We start from the raw sequence: 24,899 nt of genomic DNA on the forward strand, positions 1-24,899 counted from the left end.
AACCTTTAAGAAAAACGAACCTCAGTGATATAATAGCCTTCTATCCTCCATTAATCATAATTTCAAACTGACCTCTCAAATTTGACTTTTATATAATCTTCCCCCTAAAGATATCAAGAAATAAGATAATACGTGCTTGCTGCTGAGCTCATAACCTGTTTGAAATCACAAGCTCAGCTTTCAGCTGATCACAACTAGTATGGCTGAGTCGCTATATATATATATATATGTTATATTATTATATTTGGCATACATTCAGGAGTAACCATTAGGTAATCTCGGAGTATGGATACATGGTAGTCTCATCCTACCATAGAATACCATATATATCATGAATCAAATTAATGTTTATGTAATTTTAATTACATGGCATGTTGTGATAGGATGTGAATATAATTACAACATTCATATCCATACAACTCGAAGAGTACCTAATATTTCAACACTGAACCTCTAGTTTAAATTTTTAATTGAGAGCTATTGATCGTCAATTACCTTAATTTATCATTATTAAGAATTAGTGTTCCTTGTTTATGGCGCTAGCTCTTCGAACAAGAAATTGTCTTAGTCCGTTTCGTTTGGATGATAAGTGTATCTCGGATCATTTATGAATATTAATAAAATAATTTATAAATAATAATAAATAATTTATAGATAATAGTAAATTGTTTATGAATAATAATAAAGTAGTATGAAAATATATAAAAACAATTGTATTTCTAAACAAACCTTAAAACTCGCTGACAGTTGTTTGGATCGAAGGACTGTACGTATGGGTAGCTTTGAGAGCTGCCATGGAGAGTTAAGAATTGAGAAGCCTTTGGCTTCAAGCATGCACAAGCTTGATCGTGTTTTGCAAAACAGTGTCGGGAAATGTCGCTTTTGCGAAAGCATTGCAGGATCCTAAACCCCGATTCTTAGGAGATGTGACATAAAACCATAATAAATAAATAGGAATGCTTGAGATATAAGCTACAAGTTTTATTATATAAGCTTTATAAACTTGTGTGTCATAAAAAAAAAAGAAAAAAAAAAGGTAAGTCAAAACTATATATATTATATAGTGATGTAACACCAATTATATGACCGATTAATTAGTCATACATAAATCAATGTAATTAAAGAATAAGAATGCTCTAGGCCCTCTAGCCTCTAGGTACTGTTTTTTAGCTTACTTATTGAGTTTTTTTTATGAGTAATATACTTTTACAGTTATTTATGTAATTTTATTTTAGTGGAGGATAATTATGTAAGATTTTAAATTCCAATAATATTTTTCAATATTTCTAATGAAATGACATTATCACATGAGTTCTCCTACTAGGTCATCTGAAATTTCTCGCTCAGATGATCCTCTTGACATGGCACCATCATATGATTTATTTAAAAAAAAAAATTAAAACAAGGGTGTCAAAAAATACAAAAGAAAAAGGCTGAAATTCTAAATTCTCTGTACTATTTTTGTGTTTGTATTTTTTTTCTTAATAAATCACGTGGCGCCACATGGTGGTATCACGTCAAGAAAACCATCTAAGCGGTAAACTTTAGATGGTCCAATAAGAATTTTCTATCATATTAATTAATTATAAAATAAGGTGTAATATATTATTATTATGTTTTATTGTTAGGCACTCAACATCTTTGGGCATATGTAACAACTTATAACCAGTCTATTTAAAAAGTTTCCATCTTCTAAGAAGAAAAGTCATAGGCCGGAATGGATATTATTAATTTTGCCCAAGTACAAGAACAGCGAGATCCTCCCCATTCCATCAAAGGATCCCTAGGTGGTTTTGTAATGTGTTGTTATAGTTTAAGCAGTCGTCCTTATCTCTTATTGTAATTTCTAATTGTGATTTTCCTTTTTTTTTTTTTTTTTTTTAAACCCACGACTTTTGAGGTAAACTCTTATCTACAATTTACCTATTTATTTGTTAATTTCTTCTAATTCCCTAGAGGCTAGAGATGTAGGAAGAGCTTAAAAAAATTATCTTAGATGATAGGGAGTTGAATTTATAATCTTCTTCTTCTTTTTCTTTTAATAAAAGGTTTATAATCTTGACAAGAAAAACAAATTGATATGCTTTCTTTCTTTTCAACGATTCGATAGAAAAGATATAGGGAGATATTTAAACTGATGGACAATCGATTAAGATAATAGAGTTACTGTATAATTATCATTAGTCCCACATTGTTTCCTTTATGTATAATTAAACCTACAAAAAGATCTCACAAAAATAAATTCATAAAAATAACTTAATAATTTAACATACCATATCAAGCCACTTTGTGAGTTTACAGTTTACTTTTATGAGATTTTTTTATAGCTAAAGTATTTCTTGTGAAACAAATTTCCTAGTACACAAAGATCAATAATTATGAAAAATTATTTTCTTCGCCTAGTATAGATTACACGCTGATCATTTAAGATGTTGGAGTTCTCAATTTCTCGAGGGTTATGACATCTGCTTAGACCAAGATCCGTAACAACACAAGCTGTTCTATGTTAATATAAAGCAATAGATAGCAACTTCACCCAGAAGAATCAAGAATGAAAACCCAAAACAGCCAGCCTTTGAAGATCAGAGCTTAATTTAATTGAGATAAGAAATACAAGCGCCGCTTGACATGTATCATTTGATGAAATATCATATGCAAACTTGAGGCAACCTGAGGATATCTGTTTGATAAAAAATTGAACTCTGATGTTCCCAAGACATGAATGGTTAGGAAAAATGTCGGAATTCAATATTCAGTTTCTAGCACGCCATCGATTAGTCCAAACTCCATAGCCTGCAATTAGAGGCAGCAACCGCAAGAAAACGGTTAGTTTTGGTGGAGAACATGTACTGGAGCAGCAAGGGTCCAGGAAAGTTGGGATAAGAAAAAAAAAAATTAGGAGCAGAGAATGGAATCTCTTTCATTGTACTGGGCTTCGAATCTCAAATCTTGAGTATGCAGGGTCTACACTCATTACGTCTCAAAAGCAATATCTTCATGAGGTACCGCTTAATTGGCCTATAAAGTTCTAGCGATGCAGACAGCTTAAATTTCCCTTGGCCATTTCCTTAACTCATCCGAATGATACGCAAGTAAATAAGACATAGATTAAATAGGAAAACCGGCCGAGCAACATTACCTCAGAAACAGACAAGAAACGGTCCCTTTCAGTGTATTGTTGCACTTTCTCAAGAGATTGACCAGTAAAAGCAGCATACATTTTGTCAATTTTCTGCATAATATTCCCACACAAAAAAGAAAAGTACAGTTATGTTCTGTAACAGATATTCTAGAAATTGGAAAATTCATTTGGGGTGGAGAATGGAAAATAATCCTAATCTCAATTGTTATGGAAATTGTAAAATGCACTAACGCTATATTGATATTTTCTGTCAAAGCTCTGGAAATCATGCAAGTTTCAGATCATAGGCTTTTACTAAAGGCAAGAATGCAGCAAAAGAACGTAGGTTCCTTGTTAAACATTCAACACTTCTTATGATGATCAAGTCAGTTGTATTTACTAGTCCAACGAAGGATTAGCCTGGTTTTTCTAACAATCATGATGCATATCTCTATTGTCACCTTCAGTGGAGGGCAGAGTGAAATTAATCTGAACAGTCCAGCCCAGTACAACGGTAAACCTAATTTTCAGTTTCTCGAATGCTCAAAACTTATATTCAAGTTATGAGTCATGTTCTTCATTTTTTATTCAAATTGGAGAGAATATAAGAGGCATCATTTGAACCACATTCTAACTGTCCAGAGATAATTCAGAGCATGCAACTGAGAGGAAAAGGGAGACTAACATGGCGAGATTGAACTGCTTCGTTCACTTGGCGCCTCACATCTTCCACATGACCCTGTAAGCAAATATATCTTAGCAAAAGAATCATGCCACATCTACCACCATCTGAAATTAGCTGTATCACAAATGCCAGTGAGAAGACATTTATGGATTTAGTTACACAGAGGGACCACTTCACCCAGCCATACTCATATTGTCAGGACATGAGATGGTTAAGAATGGAACTTCATTGAAAAGCAAAAGAATCTGATACTAGGGCTTGTAACCAAACCCGATACCAAATCCCAAATCCATTTCATATGATACTATTGTGATTTTCTATTATCAAATCACTGTAGATAGGAAAAACTAACGTAAACATTAACTTTCTAATCTCAAACACCAGCAAAATTATAAAACAGCAAAAGGACAAAAACAAAAGGCAAACATAAAAGAGGAAATGAAATTGGATTGGAAAAATGGTATATCCTGTGACAAGCATCTCCTTCTCATAAAATGCCATAAAATACACTAAAAGGCAATTCATACCCCACATCCACCCTGTGGTTGATGTATCATAATACGTGCATTTGGCATTGCATAGCGCATTCCCTTTTCTCCACCAGCAAGAAGAAGTGCGCCCTGGCTTGCTGCTACTCCAAAACATACTGTGCCAACCTTGGGCTTTATCTGAATATATGAGTTAATATATGCTCTCAAAGTGAGAAATCAAGGACTTTTCTTTTACTTTTATTTTTCAAAGAAAAACAAGAATGATAGTTGTATACACAGTAATGCCATTTGCAAATGGGGTATCTTGCAATACATGCTTTTACTTACAAGTAACACAAAACATCTAATGACCGCATAATCCATTCTGATCATCTAATGCCAAATAGATAATCAGATGAACAGTTTAGCATGCTAGCCTGAGTGCTTAACAGGATCGTATGAGTACATGGGAAGCAACTGTAAATATCCAGTGACAGTCTGGTAACTTGCTCTTACAATTTAAAGGAAGATGATCCTTCTGTTTGTAATCTATAAACTACGGTTTGCATGAGCATGGGGAAAAAAAGCCCAATCACAGAAACGTTATCAGTTGTTCCCCTGTTTGTCTGGAATGTCCCTTATAAAAACTAATAACTACCTAAATGAAATAAAAGAAATCAGACAGAGAGAGAGAGGGACCTATCTTTTTGTTTCCTTAGCAATCTTCTTCCTTTAGTTTCCGTTCTCCATAAGTGCTTTTTCTTACATTCAAGTTAGGTATTTTGGTCAGTAAAATGGTCAAGCCACCTTTTGGAATTAGCAAGCATGAAATTCACATACATTGCCATGTTACTTACCTTTGTGCTCCTCATTTGATCTATTTTCTCCTTTTAGATCTCCTCCAATCATTTCAGTCACTTAGACAACAGTTTAATTCATCATTATTGCTTTCAAATTGAGGATTATTGGGAAAAAAAAGAGTTCTTAATTTGCACTTAACAACTTTATGTGGGATTTCTAAGACATAATATCACAACCATTGCATATAAGGAGATACGCCAATACAGTGTTTATGATTAATCAAAATTTTCTCAGCTTTTAATAGGTCATTACAATACCAGAGTACCAAGAAAAAGTTAATATTCTGCTAGAGGTAGCAAATACTAATAATTTTTCAATTACTAAAGGTGGCAAAAACTAATTAAGAAAAAGGGAGCAGAGAAATGCAACAGTTTTCTTTTTAATCTTACCCAAGACATGCAATCATATATGGCCAGCACAGAGTATGTACTTCCACCAGGGCAGTTCAAATACACCTGACAAGGTACAGGACTAGCTCATAAGCTGTAAAGAGTTATCTTTATAAATAAAAATAAACTAAAACAAAACATGCTGTAGAAAATTGAGTTTACATTCCCAATGCATCAATTCAAATATTACTATCAACACAACCACACCAGAATATCTGCATCCTCATCAACAGTTGCCAGAGTTACAAGCTGCGATATGACTCGTTGAGCCACCTGTGAGGTGACTGGCTGCCCAATGAAGATTATGCGATTCCTGAATAACACAGACGAGAGATCTAAAGGCCCTCCTGGGGTCATCACAGCTGGCATTATGGGTGGATTCCCCGTTTTGGCTTCTATTGCATCATAACTGCATTTCAAATGCAGTTTAAATGGCTTATTTTTCCATCAAATAGTTAATTAGAGAAGGAGAGAACACGGAACCAGACCAAACATCTACCATTATAGGATCTAAAAAGATTGCTTAATAGATCATAGGCATATGTAACATGTTTCCTATTAATATCGTGAAGATAGATCAAAACAAACAAGGCTTGGATGCAATGCTTTTTCCTCAACCCAATTCCAACACATGCTTATTCATTTCTCTGATGTAATTTTCTATCAGATGGATGTAACGGTGGCACTGTTGTAACACACTCCATTATAAGTAAAGAAAACCTCTAAGTGCAACAACATACTATTCAAATGAAATAATCACTTGAAAATTCATGTGTAGTCGATACAAAAGATGTACAGACCACCATTATATAACAGATACGCATACATACAAGTGTTTGTAGCTTGTACATATGCCTATATACATGTGCGCATGTGTAAATATTACCAAAAACAAAAAAACAAAAGAGGATAACATTGAGCACTTTAAGCAAAAAGGGAATAAGTCACACACCTTTTACCAACATCATGAAAATCCTTCTCTGCATGCTTACGAGGTAACCCACAAGTTTTACTGGATAAGCCTGAGCACCATGATACATATATTAGAACTATCTTTTTATGCAAAAATGCAAAAGTTAATGCATTGGCCATCACGGAGGCATTTATGTATCTTTACAAGATTTGGGACTAACCAAACATATTCAGTAGCTCAACAAATAATCAATAAGCATTAATGGGAATTTTCAATTAACAAACCAGCGAGAACTGGCTCTGACCATGACAAATTTTTGGATGAAATGAAAGACCTACCCTCAAAGTCCAAGCTATGGCAATCCCTAGGGGTTGGCTCAAGTGGTAAAGGCCTTGGTCGTGGTGGTATGCTCCCTCTAGGTCTAATGTTTGAATCCTCTTGAGTGCAAATAATTCCTAGGGGGAATCGGATGGGGGGATTTTTCCCTTGAATTGCCCGATGTGCACTTGCGGGAAACTCCTTGCCGAAAGCTTGTGCACCCTTGGGATTATATGGGACGCTGTTCTCGGACACCAGTGCCAATAAAAAAAAAAAATCCAAGCTATGGGAAATGACCACAATTGAACTCATGAGCACTTCCTCTGTTACCAAAAGGTTACCACTTGTAAATTTTGATACCAAAGGCAAACCATTATTCTAAGTAACTCTAAAAAAATGTTTTCACCTAAACTACTTATCACAAAAAAGTAACTTCAATAAACTGCTTCTTAGCACAAATTAGCTCAAAAAAGACAACTCGATCGTCCCAAAATCAAGTTGTAGCATATACTCAACCACTGAGAATGAGATAAAAAAAAAAAAACAAAAAGGAACTCTTACACTACATTAATTATAAAAGTAGTTCCAAATTTTCGAATTGTAAAAGATACCAGATGTTAAAGAATCTCGGTAGGGACTTGGCAAGGCGCAGACTATCGACCTCCTTGAGTTTCTGAAAGAAATCCAACAATTGACACCATAAAGCAAAATCAAAATTTCCCAACTGACTGAAACTATGCAATTGATATGTTTGTGCGTGTTTGCGCACATATCTACCTGCGGGAAAATAAAGGAATGGACGAGTCTCTGTCACAAGAAGCGATTGAGAAGTTTAAACGCACGGAGATAGCTGAAGCTACCATCTTGCACTCGGCGAGAGAAGAGAGAGAGAGATCGAGACAGTAGCGATGGCGTCGTTGGGATAGATAACAAGTTCTATTTTTTGGTTGGAAAGTATAAACCGCGAAGTTGCTGTTAATTAATGTTATGAACCCTACTTTTTTCTTTTCAAATTTTTTTTTCATGTATTATCGTTTCTTTAAAAACCAAAGCAATGTTTTTGTAATTTCTCATGATATATTTTAAATCATTTTATTAATTAATTTTTTTTGTAATTTCTGTTGATATATTTTAAATATTTTTTAAAATATACGGATCTCAAAATAAAAAAGAAAACACAGATAAAATTAACAACACCAGTTTGAATGGCCATATATTTCCTTGCGAATGAGATTATAAATGCCTGTATGAAAAATTAATGCAATCAAATAACTTTTCTTAATTGAAAAAAAAAAAGGACTTTAATTAATATGATAAACTAATTGTTGGAGTACGGCCCAAAATAAAACAAGGACGACCAATCATTCTGGGCTGGGCTGGGCTGGGCTTGGACAAGGAAACTCCGTGGGCGAGTGGAGTCTTCAGGATATTTTCCACCGAAAGGAGCTGATTTGTCATTTTTATTATTTTATTTAAATACATACACATAAATATATATCTAAATAATAACGTATATTTTCATCATTTATAACAAAAAAAAGTTTAGATTTTCAGAATTTTTCTATAATTAATGCCTCTAAAAGCATTACACCAGCGCCGTCGTTGGCCTGAATTTACGACTTCTTAACTTGAAAGTCCACTTCATTGGACACCTATGCATACGCATTATTACATAAACAGTTCGATATGTATATTGAAGCACAAGGGCTTCAATATAATCTAAGCTGACATGATGGGCACCCAAATTATATTGCCTGCAGGAAAGAAATGGCACACGGGAGAGCTTCCAGGTTCAACTCCGAGCACACGAAATGACACGTGTTCAGGATCCCACTGAGAGGTATCCATGTGGCAAATAGCAGCTGCTTGCACTGTCTCTCCATTGTCACCATCTAGTGAAACTTCAAACAGCCTATTCTCATTCTCTTGGCCATGGCAGTAGAAAACTGCATAAGGGTAAGGCATAGGATGACAAGCTATCATTTTGGGTGCTGAAATCTCCTTCACTCCCAAAAAGGTATAGTTCTGTTGAAGTACTGTTGAGTTTCTGAGATCAGTAGCGGTTATAACTTTTAGATGACTATCCAATCCAAAGAAGCTACGTGGCAAATCAAGCAAGGACTCAAAGGAGGTAGCACAGAACTTGGTCTCTCCTTTAATGGGTTCAAGCTCACATTGTCCCAGTGTGTATTCCATAGCCTTGGCTCGGGGTGACTCCTTGGAGAAGGAGAAGAATTCAAGAAGGTGTGGAAGCTGTGTTGATGAGAAAGGAATGGAATCAACTTCTTATCTGGGAAGCAATTTAGGAGACATTGAAGGATCCTTTCTCGGAAAATAAATTGGCATTAATTTCCCAACTTTTAGATCATCTATAGCCAAATAAATATTTAGCGCGGGGTCCATGTGATCCATGTGCATTTCTGGATGAGCATGCGCATGCTTCTTTAGGATCCTTTCATTACCATTCTCCTCATGTACCTCTTCGCCTATATGCTTACGATTGATCTCTATATGACCACCATTGCTCTGCTCAGAATCGTCTCGAAGGCTTAGATGGCCATCCATGGCATGTTGATGTATATCAAATTCCTTCTTCATGTTAACATCTTTTCCATATCCTGTAACCAGCTTCCTTGCATTACTCTCTTGTGCAGTCTGCCATAATATCATTAGCAGAAGATAACAAGTCGTCGAAATTATAAATACCAAAGAAAAATGGAGTAAATTGAGGTTTTAAGAATTTTGAAGTTTTTGCTCAAAGGCAACAGCTAATTATCAGGAATTGAGAAGGATGACCAGATTAGTAAGGTACTATGGTTAGGAGCATTTCAATCATGTGAATCGGTGGAAATTCAGTGATGTGAGAGATAACAGGACAAAGAGCTTACCAATAGAACAACTAGTGCGTAAACAATGACGCCACATGTACAAGAAGCAATCCGGAGACGCATTTTTCCCTGATCTTCTTTTCTTAGGAAGTCTAATTTTTCTTGTCTTCTCTGCTATCTGGGTATCAATCTGTAAGCTGCAAGTAACATCAGATATAGCACTGGGGTTTATTTATTTTAATGATTACATCTTGACTTAGGTATTTTTAATCCACAGAGCTAAAGTTTGTTGAGTGTATAAACAATTGGAACATTAATATTGTAAATAAATGGGACACAGGTGGTAGTGGAGGCCGGAAAGCAAAACCCACTGTAGTCGGCAGCAGACTTAAGCTTGGGCATGAGTGCTTAGTCCAAAGTGGTGTCATTTGATTCAGATATATAAGCTGTTCCTATTGATTTTTCCTTGAAAATTCCTGCCCTAAGTCAACAGTTGTTATCTTGATGAATTGGTTTTTTCCAGAAAGATGGTTTGTAAGTTGACTCTAAAGTTGATTCCTTCGGAAATGGGGCTCAACCAAACTGATCAACTTAATTTCTCTCTCTTTTCTTTATAAAGGTGGACCCTTAATTAAAATTAAGGTTCAGAATTTTACAGAAGGTTGTACTACATCTGGAGAAGCCATGTAATTCTGCAGATTGTCAGTCCTTGCAAAGAAAATTGAGGGATTCTTCCATGCCATTGAATGGCTACGAAACATGGCTAAAACACAGGCCATCTTCATAGAAATGATTGAAGCATCCGAATAGTAGTAGCATGACTATAAATATTTCCCATGAGTGAATTATCTTTCCTAGACAGGCCAGTTCTTAGATGGACTTCCTCTTAAGCTGGGATTGTTTCCTTGAGTTCGGTGTAGATTTAGATATTTTTTAACAACTAAACACTCAATTTTTAAATTATTAAATTCATCTCAACTTAAAATCTCTTTATACGTGAGATGCATAATTTTTTTTAACTCAATACTTATTTATACATAGAATTCACAATTTTTTCTAATTTTTTATAAATATATCTAAATTCATTTTAATATTTAAACACATTTAAATTTATCATATGTCACAAAACTCATTTTATTATTTTAACTTATTACTATTAAAAAAAAATACTTAACTCAATTTAATTCAGCACAATCTTAAAATAGAAACAACAATAAAGTGATATGAATCTCGGCAATAGTTTGCTACAATATAGATTTTAGTACAGCTAAAAGTTGTACGTTCTGCGGAAGTCCAATTATTAGTACAGCTGAAACATACGTGTTTTGGCCATTCAATATGGATTTGGTCACAATCCAGTAGTACTGTAGATTAAGACATTGAAATGGGCATCATTAAACTATTCAAGATGACAAACTCTGTCATATGAATTTGCGTGCGTGGAAAAATACTATTTTACCTCCTATTTTGACCACTCAAAATGGCTGTTTGATTTTTATATTTAATAATTAAAAAAATAATTTTAATATATTTTTTTAAATATTTAAAAATATTAAAAAATAAATAAACTTAAAAAACACTATTGGTCACTTTAAGCGGACTACTCTAGAGTAGCCCCACTCATTTGCGTGGCCATCTGCTCACCAATTGCAACCTCAAAGCAGAAGTCAACGAAGGATTATCATCATATCAAATCTAGAAGAGATCTACAATATCACTTCCATCGAAATCTAACAACAGTACTTCAACTTCTTCCCCACGTCTGTTTCCATTGCATCAAATGATCTACGTCATGCCACCACCATTGCACTTCTCAGTTGCATATATAGCAAGAGAAAGTAATACTAGTGTCAGCCATGACTGCACAGCCAATATTCCGATCACCAATCCAGTAGCAGTTTAGTCGTTTACTTTGGGCTAATTGTCACTAGAAACTATAATTATGAAGCCCTAGAGAGCTAAACGCACAGCCAACCCATGATGCACCCAATCGGCCAAACCCCATGATGCACCCTACGAAGTTGACTTCTGCAGACAAAGACAGCCCAGTCTGCCTTATATCTAGAACAACTTCTTTATTTTTGGGGATAAAGCAAACTCCATCTACAGGTAGACATTTCATATTTTGATGCACGTTTCAAGTTGACTTTTAGCCAACATAACCGGTTTCATGCTGTTTTCATCTCCTGAATCCGCTAATCTTGTCTCACATGATTATCGGTTGAAGTTTGCATTTTGTCCTTCATTAGTTTTGTCTCGCAGCCACTGAGCCGGAATCTTCTTTCCTATTTCCCGCAAGTCAGCTGAAGATCAATGGTGCATGCACTCGGGACGAAACCAGGGGGTACGCGCGCTCCCCGGTCCATAGTCGGGAGAAATAAATAAATTAACAGCCTTTTTTTTACGTCTTTTGCATTTAAAAAATAGAAAATTTTAGGATTTTTTTTAATATCTTACTAATAAGTACAGTTTCCTCAAGGAAAATACGAATTTCACCCACTTCTTGGATTTAAATCTAGGTTTGATTGAATCCTGGCTGCATGCAATCACTAATATTAATATACCGTACAACTAGTACTGCCTTTTCCATTTTAATTATTCTTGACGAGAAAATATATGAGAAAGGATGATGTAATGTAGAATAAATTGGACATATGATATTCGAAATAATTTTATTTATCCATCATCATAATTTTAATTTTGATACCATAGCTAGCCTAATTGCCTTTATAAAGGAAGCTAGAGTACTAATCATGATCACTTGACATGCATGTGATAAAAAGTAAACTTCTGCCAAGACAATTTAAAAAAATAAAAAAAATAAATAAAAATATGTTTTTTATGTTTAATAAAATTATTAAAAACTGTTCAGATATTTTGTCTTTCAGCAGTCTTGTTTTTTTTCTTCCTATGCGAAAAATAAGAGCCAATTAAACAGGTGATCAGCTTTACTTATATATCTTGCATCGGCAAATACAAGTACACAACGTCCATGCCCCCAAAGTAGCTCGACTCATAAAATAAAGAGAATTTACTCTAGTAATTATTTAAAAGTAATTTTACAAATCGATATAATTTGATGTAGTTTGTCAAATTATAAAATTATTTTTATTATAAAATAGATCGACAAATCACATAAATTTACATCAGTTTATAAAATTATTAATATTGTATAATTTTTTTATGACTGTAGAACTCATTCGTAAAATCATTTTTCTAGCTATTAGCCATGCATCAAGAAGTAATTGGTGGAGGGAATCATCTAGGCCACCTGCTCACCAAGGCCTCACAAAAATGCAAGTTATGCAACTTGTTAATTAATACTTACAGCAAGTAGTGTTAAAATTAAGCTGGAAATGTTACGTACTAAGAATAAATAAAATTATATTAGAGTTTAATTATGAGCATCTTTCTTTTTGTTCTTTATAGGCATCCAAGCTGTCTGTAAATAAATAAATAAAAATAATTAAATTTACATCAATTACAGTCACGCATGCAGATCATCATCGTTCCCATATAATAATAAGCTATCGTTTTAGGTCAACCTATAACATGTGGGTTCGACGTTATTAATCTTCGGGAAATTTCTAATATCATCATAATAATAAAAAGAAGAAAAAAAAATAGAGAAGAAGGTGACCCTCGAGCATGACATGCTCCCTAGCTAGTTATATGACATCTCAGGAAAACACATCTGAATAAAAGATAATATATTTTGACAAGAGGTAGTATATATGAAGATGTAAGTTCTATGCATTTTATTTAAAAAATAGCGAGATCACCATTAAAAGAGAAACTTTTACGTAGATTTGAAATTTATTAATTATTTTAAGAAAAATAAAAAGGTGAAATTCACGTATTTTAAAACTATGCAAAATATTTTTCCAAGTAATTATTAATAAGTAATAGGAAAAAGTTACTCTTTTTGCTGATAGTTCTCGTTGGTTTTTTTATTTATTTAATAAATAAATGAATATTTGTTAATAATATTATAAAAATTTTAAAAAAATATTACAATATATATATGTACAAAAAAAGAAAAATAAATAAAAAATAAATTAGCAGGAGCCTCAACAGACGCTCCATGATGAATGTAGAGTCACCCATAAGTAATATTCATGTTGCATGTCATGATATAAATTAGAAAAATGTTAATATTTTGTCTGATTTTATTTACTTATTTTGGTTGTTTATGTATTTAAATTTTTTTAATTTTTAATTTTTTTAAAATATTTAAAAATATTAAAAGAATATAAACATAAAAAAAAAAAGAGATTCGTGGTATGGGGCACGCACTGCCCTATGAATTAATGCGCCAGAAATTACGGCAGTCGTGTGTTCATATTGCAGAGGACAGACCGACCGTTGACCATGTACTTGGTCCGCAATTAAATTAAAAATAAAAATACTAATTGGATTTATATATATATATATAGGCTAGAAAAATACTATATATCATATTATTTAGCAATAATATATAATACAATATTATTGAACAGTAGTTGCACATTTTTCCGTTGAATTTAAACCTTATCTGTTTATATAAACACACATACATAATACTGGAGCCAGCAGGAAGCTAGCCGTGAATATCTCAAATAATTCTACTGATGGAATTTAAACCTTATCTGTTTATATAAACACACATACATAATACTGGAGCCAGCAGGAAGCTAGCCGTGAATATCTCAAATAATTCTACTGATCTTGTTACATTTTTTTTTTTATAACAATCTTGTTGCATTAGTAGAACTGCGCACTCTGAGATTTCGAGCTGCCCATGGTGCAAGTATATATCCTCATCGTGGACGAGTATATATCTAGCCGCCATATCATCAGTGGTGCTACTTTGCCGTGTGCTACCTAATATAAATTATATATATTTTTTAAAAATATTTTTTAAATATTTTTAAAAAATAAAAAAATACCAATACATTAATAATCACTTCTTTAACAATAAATAAATTAAAAATTAAAAAAAATTAAATATATGAACTTTATGAAGAACCAAAATGAAGCCAAATATTAATATTATTCTTATAATGTTTCACGTGAATTTGTGCTTATATTTTGAATAGAAAACTACTTTTTTTTTTCGATTAGTCACATCGACATGTCAAATTTTAAATAATTTTTTATTTAAATAATTTGTAAAAAAATATTTTAAAAACCTTACACTAACCGATATAATTTAATATAAATATAAAAATTAAGATAAAAAATAATGACTCTTTTAAGGATTTTTTTTTTTCGTTTTTAATGCTTGAAATGAAGTGTATTAAAATAATAAAATTGGCGTTTTCTTCTTGAATGGCCTATAAAAGGTGTTAGTCATACGTTGATGAGCGTACCATTCAAAAATAACAAATCTGAGCGTGTGCCAACAATTAAGCTACACCAAAGCTAGCTAGAGATGAGGTCTGGGATCTTTGCTTTCTTGCTTCTGATCTTGTCCCTCCTCTTGGTGAGCTTTTCATTACTTGCAACATTGATTTCCCCTTTTAGCAGTGATTTACTCTGTTAATTGCATCTATCTAGTCTCCTGATTCATCTGAGCTAACTGGGAATTCACCATGACATTAATTATATCCAACCAGATCAAATTACAAGTAAATTGGCTTAATAATTTTATTTCCCATAAACATGCAATGATGTCTAGCTAGCTAGAATTCTTCAAGCATGTTGATCTTTTCATTGATTTTCTCATTATGCATCTGTACATGCATTCTTCTTTTGCTAAGTACTCGTGTTTTCTTCGTTGTAGTTTGTTAACCTCAACGATGCCAGAGAAGAGCCAGGAGATTACTGGAAGAGCATAATGAAAGACCAACCAATACCAGAAGCAATCAAAACCCTCTTTCATCGAGATTCCCCACATCTCTCTGAATCAATAAAAAAAGACCATTTCCTTAGAGATTTTGATGTCACACCTAATGCTATTATCTATCATGCCCGTGTGGAGGGGAAAGAAGAGAAGAAGCCTTGTGTCCAGGACTTGGAAACAAAGCGGGACACAGAGCTGATGCAGGGCTGAAGCTTCCGAAATCTACTATATATATGTTCATGATGCTGTCATATGCAATATGATTTAGACGAATCATGAAACAAATTAAGTAGCTCATGTCTTTACAATTTCATGTTAGCGTGTTCTCAGTTGTTGAAGCTTGTCTTGAAGGCGAACGAGTGGTGTAAAAATCTCTCTTATGTTGTTGAAATATTGGAAGTAGTTTCTCTCTATGGCCCATTTAATTATTTGGCAAAGTCTGTTTGGAGGTTTAAAGTCCTCCATTCAAGATCGTTGAAAATAGTTTCTATTTATGGTGCCCCCTCATTAAAATTGCGAAAACCATGCGATTCTTCTTAGTCAAACTTCTGTTCTATAGAGTGTTCGTGCCTAGCTAGAGATCATTTGCAAGCTTAATTAGGATGAATTTCTCGCTCCATCATTCCCAGATCGACTCCCCAGGGCCAGGGATACGATCATAAACCCAACATACTCCACACCCCTATACTGCTGCTGAACAAATTCAAAAGAGATGCTATTGCCACAAATCGGGGGAACAAATTGATATTCGGACGTCCAGTTATCTTTTCTGGTTTTTTTTTTTTTTTTGGTACTTTCTCGGTGAAACTCCGGTTATCAACTACCATAGCAACTCATGCTATGGCAAAAGATTAAAAGAATGTACACTGACATATATCGTAGAGATGTAGACATGCATCTCTCAAAGCGCTGGAATCCATTCTCGATGACCAGCCCACAACCTTTTTTTTTAGTGCTTTGCGTGTTTCTTGTTGCAAGTTCTCGTTTACCAAATCCACTAACTATGAATTAAATGGATGCTGAAATGATGACGCTGGAAAACTTAGAAAGAGATGGTCACTGTTGGGGAATCTCATTGTTAAATACAAGCTCAGAGTCCGACGTGTGCTAGTGCTTACTCAAATGCATGCTCTGGCGCGGACGCTAAACTCAAAAGTGGTTATAGCGTATCAAATAAAACTTAGGATGTATCTTACTTTACGTGATTAGTTGCCCAACTATTGTCATGAACAGAGCAGCCCATTTCATTTTGCTGGACAGGCTTTAGAATAGATAGTCAATTTACTCAATTGTATTTCGGAGTTTGTTGAGAAGTTTCACACGACTTAGGAATAAATTCATCCTGGTCTTTATAAAAAATTATCCCACTCTTCCTATTAAGCTTTTTAGGAGAAGAAATTAATATTTTTATATAATATCAGAGTAGGTTAATTATTAGAAATACCAGCCCACACGTGAGGGGACGTGTTGAAAAGTCTCACATGACTTAGGAACAAACTCATTCTAATATTTATAAGAAGTTATCACACTCCTCCTATTAAACTTTTTATGGAGAGAAATTAGTGTTTCGATAGAGCTAAATTTTTCCTTGTTTTTATGAAAGGTAGTTCAAATGATGAAAACTTGAGAATAACTAGGCAAAATATCAACTTTTACTTTAGGCCTCCACGTAAGAGCCTAAACTGTGCCCCTTTGTAGCTGTAGAAGCCAATTGAATTCAGAATTCTGTCTTGATCGCCGTCTGTTTTAGAGGGATTTTAAAACCACAGATTCCAGATCGATCCTTACCAACCTAGAAGAGGTGGGCAAGAGTTACTGTGAACTCGGGGGAAATGAAAGCAGAGGAGCATAAATGATCCTGTCATATTGGTTGGGAAATGCACACGGGATGTAATAAACGTAGAAGCCAAAGGTGGGAACTTGTTACACAGCAACACTTTTTTCTTCATTGATGCAACGCCAGCTATAAAATATTTCTCTTACATGAACGACCTTAGTGCAAATATATTAACACCTCCCAGGCTCCTGTTCCCCACTAGTATTTATTAGGACTAAAACTTGAACAAACACGTTGCAATTGGACTACTAAACCGGTACAGGTGTTGGAACCCACACGAGATTGTCTGCTGGGAAGAAATGGCAGACGTTGGAGGTCCCTGGCTTGACCCCAAGCACGCGAAATGACACGTGATCGGGGCTCCATTGAGAGGTATCCGTGTGGCAAACAGCAATGGCTTCCACCCTATCTCCATTCTCACCACCTAGGGTAACCTTGAATCCCTTGTTTTTACTTTCTTGGCCGTGGCAATAGAAAACTGCGTAAGGGTAAGGCATAGTATGACATGCAACCATCTTGGGAGCTGAAATTTCCTGTGGCATGCTTAGGAAAGTGTAGTTCTGGAAAAGGGTGCTTGACTTGGTCAGATGGGAAGTGGTCAGAAGTTGGAAACGGGAATTCAGACCCACCATGCCACGTGCAAAATCAAGCATGGATTCCAAGGAGGTGGCACAGAGCTTGGTCTCTCCTTTGATGGGCTCAATCTCACATTGTCTGAGTGTATCTTCCATGGCTTTGGCTTGGTGAGAGTCTGGGGAGAAAGAGAAAATTTCAAGAAGGCGTGGGAGTTCGTTTAATGAGAAGGGTATCGAGTCAGCTTCTTCTCTAGGCAAGAAACGTGGAGAAGTTGAAGGATCTCTCTTTGGGAAATAGACTGGCATTGTTTTTCCTACCTTTAAATCCTTCATGGTGAAGAATATCATTGAAGAAGGGTCCATGTGATCCATGTGGGACGAATGGTGAGAATGAAATACATGCTCTCTATGTAGGCCTTGATGGGCATCATGGTCTAGCTTAGCTTGATTGTCCATGTCATGGTGGTGGGAATAATACAGCCTTATGTGGACATCAGTACGAACCTTGCTATGATCACTGTCCATGCCAGGTACATGCACATCATCATCATGCGCTGAAGATACTGAATTGCTGCTTGTTTCTTTCCGGTGACTATCATCATGATCAGTAAGATATCCCAAAATGATCTTGCGTTTGGGTTCTTGCAACTCTCCATGCTTGCTTGCATGAGGAGTATGTTCTATAAGCTCTTCCGGGTGCTTTTTGGTGATCAACTCTCTCGATCCACTTCCATGAGCACACTGCAGAAAATTTATTGACATAGACTGCTAAAGATTTACAATAAATTCCGAATCAAGAACTTCAAAAACTGAAAAATATTAAATATTCAAGAGTTGCAATGAATTGCTAACCATTCTTCCATGCCTGTATAATTCAATATTAAAGAGCAAAGTACAATTTCGAGATTACCATTGTAAGTAGAAGATGAAGGAAGAGGCTGATCCAAGATGCAAAGTACCCAATACCCATTGATCTTTCTTCTTTTTTAAGATCTCCAATTTTGTTTATCGTTTCCTATTGACGAGAGAAGGTAGAAGCAACAAGAATAAACGTTTATCGTTTCCTATTGATGTGAAATCCTTCTTCGCGTACAAATGCATAGATGGCCCCCATAAAATACTCCAAGTGCCCTTTTCGAAATTCCATTCTTGTTCACACATATTGGCATATTGCCTTGTAGGGGCATGTATAGGCAATCAATTACCTTCATAGTCACCTTGGAATTTGCCAGTTGGCAACTTGGCATTGACTTCATAGGAAAATCACTCGAAGATTCAAAAGAAAGTTGAAAAACAGGAAAATGACAAAAGGTTTTATTCAAGAGAAGTGCTACTAGTACTACCTCCTCAATTTGTCCACTGAGTATCCCCTACTATTGCACTTTTTTTTTAAAAATAATTTTTAAACGTGTTTAAATATTTTTCAAAAAATAAAAATATATATATATAAACAATGAAAATGAAAATGAAAATAGACATAATAGCATTATTTTTTATTTAAATATTGGGCCACGATTTTCACAAGCTCATGGATTTGACAAAGGTTTTATTTACTTATTTTTCTCTTGGGCCAATAGATATATACAAAATTTAGCAGGCGTGAAACTTGTCGGAGGCAAAAGTTTTAGCAATAAATTACAATATAATATTCAAATAAGAGGGGCTAGATGTAAGAGTTTTATTAAAAGTATATATCTCACGCACCCATATCTTAATAAGTTTAGATTAATTTAAATATTATTACTTAATTAATAGGTCATAGTGATAGTGGGATAAGAATACCTCTATTTTAGTCATATTGGGACACAAATGTTTCTAGATTTCATGATGGTTAGAAATCTATAAATGACACTGAAGGGTTAAGGGTTCTCACCTATAATATTATTACATTATTGTGCCTCTAGTGATCGAGAGACACACGGAGGTAGAGTTACTAGGGTGATATTTCTCTCATAGTCAGGTTAGATTATTTATCAATATGAGATGGAGTGAGGTATGCTTTCTAATTATTAATTATTATCGTTGATCATAGAAAATCGAATATCTTAATATTTTATGTTTCATGTTAAAATATATAACATATGGTATCAAAGCAACATGTTACAGATATTTTATGATCCTGATAAAATATACATTAAATAAATGTCTATTTGATTTTATATGTGCCTCAGTGTGTCTCTCTCTATTTTTATCATGTTGTGGTTGACTGAAAACAATGTGTGACCTTTCGATCTCAAAAATACATTTACGATGGTGTTTGAGAGTTTCAAGTGACTGATTTTGATTCTCAAATGAAAATTTTCGCAATGATATTCATGCATATGTTTCAATTTTTTGCTTGAGTTTATTTTCCTCTCCTTTTGTTTGTACTATGTTTGTGTGGGTTGAAGAGACAGTTGAGGTAAGGGTCGCCGTATGCGTTAGCAGTGGGCAGCGTGGAGGTGGTCGGATTTCCCTTGTTGGTACTCTGGGATGGAAGAACGTTGCCACCGCTGTAAAGACCATCTCGGTTTGGTGGCTCGATCCATCTCTAAGTTGAGTTTTTGGAAAATATGAGGTACAATGTTTAGCGCTGCGAGAAGGCTGAGAATCTCCTCGTCGATTCCTCTGTGATGGTGGTGCATAGGGCTTTAAAGCCCAGTGATTGCGGCGGTATTTTGGTAAACTAACAAAGAAAGGACGTGGACAAAGGCGGCAAGGGATGCCATGCCGACCTCTCCTCGCCGACGACGCCCACAGTTGTGCCAAATCAGTGGTTGGAAAACTAACAGGTGCGGCGATTGCTTGAGGGAATAAGAAAGGTGAAATGGGTAGGATTTTCTTAACCCGTTAAGGATCATGGGGCGATTGTGGGCCGTTGGGTTTTGGCCCAATCCAAGAAAATAAAGAGGGAAATCATGTATACAGGCTAGCATAATGGGCCAAAAAATTGGCCCAACCCAATGACAAAAACAAGAAAATAAAAAGCGGCTAAATGGGTTGCGGGCCAGCACAGTGCGGAAGTAAAACCAAAAAAAAAAAAAAAGAAAGAGGGGCCAAAGAGTTAGGCCTGTATAGTAGGCTCGACCCAGATCAAAGGGTCATGTGTGACCCAACCCACGGTATCACAAATGAACTGGGTTTTGACCCAAGTTACTAAACCGTTCCAGTCCGGACCTGAACCAATTAGATTATAATATAATAATATTATTTTATAATATTATTTTTTAAAAAAAAAGAAAAAAATAGTTCTTTATTTCTCTTCTCTCTCAAAGCATGTGCTTTATTGTTTATTAAATGTATAAATTATTTAAAGTTGAATTATGGCTATTAGTTATAAACTTCTCAATTATTGTTTTTTATGAATTTTATTCTATGGTAGGCCATATAAATATATGAATTATTTGCACTTGAATTATGACTATATGTTATAAAAATTCTTAATTATTGCTTTCTATGAATTTTATTGTATGGTAGGCCATATAAATGTATGAGTTATTTGAACTTGAATTATGGCTATTAGTTATAACATTCTCAATTATTAACTTCTTTTCATTGATTTTAGTGTATGTCTGGCCATATATATATATATATATATAATTGTTTATCTTATATGGGGTAAATGGTTTGCATTAAAATTAAGAAAAAAATTAGTTGCCCAAAGGTACAAGACATTTCTTAATTTTGGATAGAAAAACCATTAAACTCCATAGTAAATATGGGTATGATGAAATAAACAATTTTGTGTATCAAGATCTAATCTCAAAGGAGGACTTTGATAACACTACTAGTTCATCCATCAAAGTAAAACTGGAGTGAACAATTTGTGTGTCAAGATCTACTCTCAAATGAGGATTTTGATGACACTACTCGTTCATCCATCAAAGTAAAATTGAAGTAAACAATTTGTATGTTAAGATCTACTCCCAAAAGAGAATTTTGATGACACTTCTAGTTTATCCATCAAAGTAAAGTTGGAGTGAACAATTTGTATGCCAAAGTTTACTCCCAAAAGAGAATTATGGTAATACAACTAGTTCATCCACATAATTTAAGGTTGGAGCAAACACGTTGTATGTCAGAATTTACTCCCAAATAAAAATTTTGATGATACTGTTAGTTCATCCATAGAATTTAAAACTGGAAGAAACATTTTGTGTGTTCGAGTTCACTCTCAAACGAGGGATCTCGATGATACTATTAGTTAATCCATAATGATTTAAATTCTGTTATTGTTTGTGAGTATCGAACTCAAAACATTAATGTGATTAAAATGTTTTTCTTGCAGTAAGTATACAAATATATTTACAAGGTTTCATGTACATAATGGAATCTAATTTAGATAAATATGAGCATCTCAAATTTACACTAAGAGTTTTAGACCCTGGTAAGTCTAACATAAATTATTATTTAGAATAATGATAAGGGTAAGAAAAGTACAATGTTTAAGAAGATCGAATTAATTGCTATATATCAAACTATAGAGATTTCTTAATTTTGTGCATAATAGTTTACTCTAGGGGCATTATTGTTTCATTAAAGTAATAAGATATAAACAAGTTGGTAGCATAGTTGTTAGCTAGATATAAATTTATTTTGCTAATTTGTATGAAAAATAACTGTATCTTTTGAAAAATCAAGGAAATGATGGTCACAAAAGTGTAAGAGCTGTGTTGATTGAATTTTGAAATAAATAAGGGCATATGAAGATTTATGTGTCCTAAACATAAGACTTGATTCGAAGGAAATGGTAGACTTTTTTTTTCTGTATAAGTTTCAAATAAGATCTTATATATATTTTTAGATTAAACTCAAGTGCAAATGTTCATCTTTATTTTGTCTGTATAAATTTCAAGTCAAACTCTATAAATGTTCATACTTATTTTGGTGGTTGAACTTGAGCACAAATGTTCAAACTTCAATTTGTTTTAAAGTGTCATTTATGTTGGTTTCATTTATCTTCCAATAAGACTTTTATTTTTTATGCCTTCATAATAATATTTTTCTTAAAAGTTTTTCCTTTTTACTCATAAGGCATGTATTGAAATCAAATGAAAAATGATTTATGAAAATTTTTTACAATTTTTGGCATAGAATTTGAAACATAATTTGTAACATAAAAGTTTGGAGAATATCTCCAAGAATAATTGTAGAGGTTAGTAAATAAAATATTATTCATATTTAGATTTTCTAATCTTAGAATGTGTGTTGATTTATATAAAAAGAAAACAAATCAAATATATCAAGAAAAAATAGTACAAGAAATAGAGAGTTTATTGAGGTAGTGCATATAGACGCACGTAAACATTTTTCTCTATAATGTTTGATAGATAGAAATATTTTATTATTTTTATAGATGATTTTCATGATATGAATATATCTATTTGCTACATGAGTAGTCTCAAGCTATTAGTAATTATTGTGATACTTCTCATGGAGAGGAATTGCAGTTAGATAGAAATGTGAAAATCATTAAATTGAATTGAAGTAGTGTCATGAAAAAATATTAAGAGTTGAGTCATAACCCTAACCTATTTCGTTAACTTGAAAAATTGTGTAGCAAGATTTTTAAAGACAAATGTATATATCTTAGATTGTGTTTCTAATAAGTAGTTTTAGATTTATTTTGAGTTGTGAAATGATAGGATACCTGATTTAAGGCATATACATGTAAGAATAGTCAATCTAAAGTAAGACTTTACAATCCAAATGAAAAAAAGTTAGATCATATAACAATTAATGGGTACATTATTGATTACTCAGGGAGATTCAAATGATTTATAATATATTGTCTCTATTCATAGTTTGAATTTTGACGAAATTGAAATGTCAAATTTCTTATGGTTGACAAAATCAGTGGGAGTATAGAAACTAGAGATGTGATTTTTATAAAGTGCATTCTTGTATTTTGAAAATGATTGTAGTTCATTTTTCTGATTATCTCAATGATAACATGGAACAACAAGCAAATGATCATCTACCTCATCAAAGAAACACTACTGAAGAATTGGCCATGGAGACATCAGAACAGGTAACCTCATATAATCTTCTTGATTTACTATTTGATTAGGCTGCGTGGTATATTTTCAAAATTTGAATTTGATATAAAAATAAATGAAAATTTACATATGTTTTCACAAGTTATAGAAATAAGTGATTCTATAAAAGATCGATGCATAAAAGAGTAATTGAAATCCATAAATCAATGTAAAATTTGTAATTTCGTCTAAATTGTCTGGAATGTATAAAAATTTGAATTTAAATGGGTCTTAGAGACAAAACCCTAACTTTTGAATGATATAAAGTTAGACTTGTAATTAAGAATTTTACCTAGAAATGAGCATTGATCAGAAATAGAGATTTCCTATTATACCTAAAAGGATTCATTCAGGATTACTATAACATTAGTAACTCATTACAATTTAGAGTTACTTCAACTGGATGTGAAAACAATTGTAAAGTAAGAATTTAAAATCTACAAGAAACGAATAAAATGATTACTTAGAAAAAATAAAAGAATTTTTAAAAATGGTATATAAAATTTAATAATACCAATACTATTTTTGAATTTATTGTTAATGTATATACCCGAAAGTTAGTAGGAGTATGTTTGCATTTATGGTCATGTATGTATATAACTTTTTAGCATGTATAAATCATGGTTTATAGTGTGGTATTATAGTTACGTTTTTAAAGAATTTTAAAAATGAAATTTATGAATTCTCTCATTAGTAATTGGGATTGAATTTTAACACTAAAACGAAAATAGTTAGGATTGTCTCCATATATTTGGATAGAGTTTTGAAAGACTTTGCAGACTTGTTGGTCAATAGATGCTTTAAAAACAAAATATGACATACTCAGTATTTTACAGCTTCCTCGAATTGATTATGTTGTTAAAGAAATTATGTATATGATTTTTATAATGAATTTGATGATTGCACAAATTTGTATAATGTTAAATATCAGTTTTTCAGTTGGCATTCTTGGTTGTTGCTAAAGTAACCCAATGATATTTGACCCAAAAGCTGTGAAAAGAGTACAAAGTTATTTGCAACAAATTAAAGATCATATTGTTGCCTAAAAAATAACTGATGCT

General features: G+C 33.4%; 3 protein-coding genes and 1 pseudogene across 3 annotated transcripts; 1 reads left to right on the forward strand and 3 right to left on the reverse strand.

Moving 5' to 3' along the window:
* Positions 1-2,484: 2,484 nt before the first annotated feature.
* Positions 2,485-7,751, reverse strand: LOC109012058 (ATP-dependent Clp protease proteolytic subunit 6, chloroplastic). The gene is made up of 9 exons (XM_018993491.2): positions 7,535-7,751; positions 7,369-7,430; positions 6,479-6,548; positions 5,734-5,935; positions 5,527-5,592; positions 4,334-4,474; positions 3,807-3,860; positions 3,140-3,232; positions 2,485-2,793 (listed from the first exon to the last, which is right to left on the reverse strand). Exons 1-9 carry the CDS (start codon positions 7,618-7,620, stop codon positions 2,746-2,748), a joined length of 822 nt encoding a protein of 273 aa, XP_018849036.1. The 5' UTR covers positions 7,621-7,751; the 3' UTR covers positions 2,485-2,745.
* Positions 7,752-8,343: 592 nt separating this feature from the next.
* On the reverse strand, positions 8,344-9,793 carry LOC109012056 (annotated as a pseudogene).
* Positions 9,794-14,934: 5,141 nt separating this feature from the next.
* LOC109012070 (organ-specific protein P4-like) lies at positions 14,935-15,822 on the forward strand. The gene is made up of 2 exons (XM_018993520.2): positions 14,935-15,049; positions 15,350-15,822. The coding sequence occupies exons 1-2, from the start codon at positions 14,999-15,001 to the stop codon at positions 15,617-15,619; spliced, it is 321 nt and encodes a 106-aa protein (XP_018849065.2). The 5' UTR covers positions 14,935-14,998; the 3' UTR covers positions 15,620-15,822.
* Positions 15,823-17,332: 1,510 nt separating this feature from the next.
* On the reverse strand, positions 17,333-18,943 carry LOC109012055 (BURP domain-containing protein BNM2A-like). Its single transcript, XM_018993488.2, has 2 exons — positions 18,732-18,943; positions 17,333-18,562 (listed from the first exon to the last, which is right to left on the reverse strand). The coding sequence occupies exons 1-2, from the start codon at positions 18,789-18,791 to the stop codon at positions 17,495-17,497; spliced, it is 1,128 nt and encodes a 375-aa protein (XP_018849033.2). The 5' UTR covers positions 18,792-18,943; the 3' UTR covers positions 17,333-17,494.
* Positions 18,944-24,899: the final 5,956 nt, after the last annotated feature.

The sequence above is a fragment of the Juglans regia genome, chromosome 13, assembly GCF_001411555.2.
Source record: "Juglans regia cultivar Chandler chromosome 13, Walnut 2.0, whole genome shotgun sequence".
NCBI classification, from domain to species: Eukaryota; Viridiplantae; Streptophyta; class Magnoliopsida; order Fagales; family Juglandaceae; genus Juglans; species Juglans regia.

Bases quoted from the DNA above. Each gene is read 5' to 3' on its own strand.
- LOC109012058 (XM_018993491.2), bottom strand. From the start codon at position 7,620: ATGGTAGCTTCAGCTATCTCCGTGCGTTTAAACTTCTCAATCGCTTCT. The intron at 5,936-6,478 runs GTGTGTGACTTA...TTTGAAATGCAG, and splicing joins TTTCATGATGTTGGTAAAAG to TTATGATGCAATAGAAGCCA. The intron at 4,475-5,526 runs GTAAGATTAAAA...TCATATATTCAG, and splicing joins TATATGATTGCATGTCTTGG to ATAAAGCCCAAGGTTGGCAC.
- LOC109012070 (XM_018993520.2), top strand. From the start codon at position 14,999: ATGAGGTCTGGGATCTTTGCTTTCTTGCTTCTGATCTTGTCCCTCCTC. The intron at 15,050-15,349 runs GTGAGCTTTTCA...TCTTCGTTGTAG, and splicing joins TGATCTTGTCCCTCCTCTTG to TTTGTTAACCTCAACGATGC.
- LOC109012055 (XM_018993488.2), bottom strand. From the start codon at position 18,791: ATGGGTATTGGGTACTTTGCATCTTGGATCAGCCTCTTCCTTCATCTT. The intron at 18,563-18,731 runs GTAATCTCGAAA...AATTTTCTGCAG, and splicing joins TTCATCTTCTACTTACAATG to TGTGCTCATGGAAGTGGATC.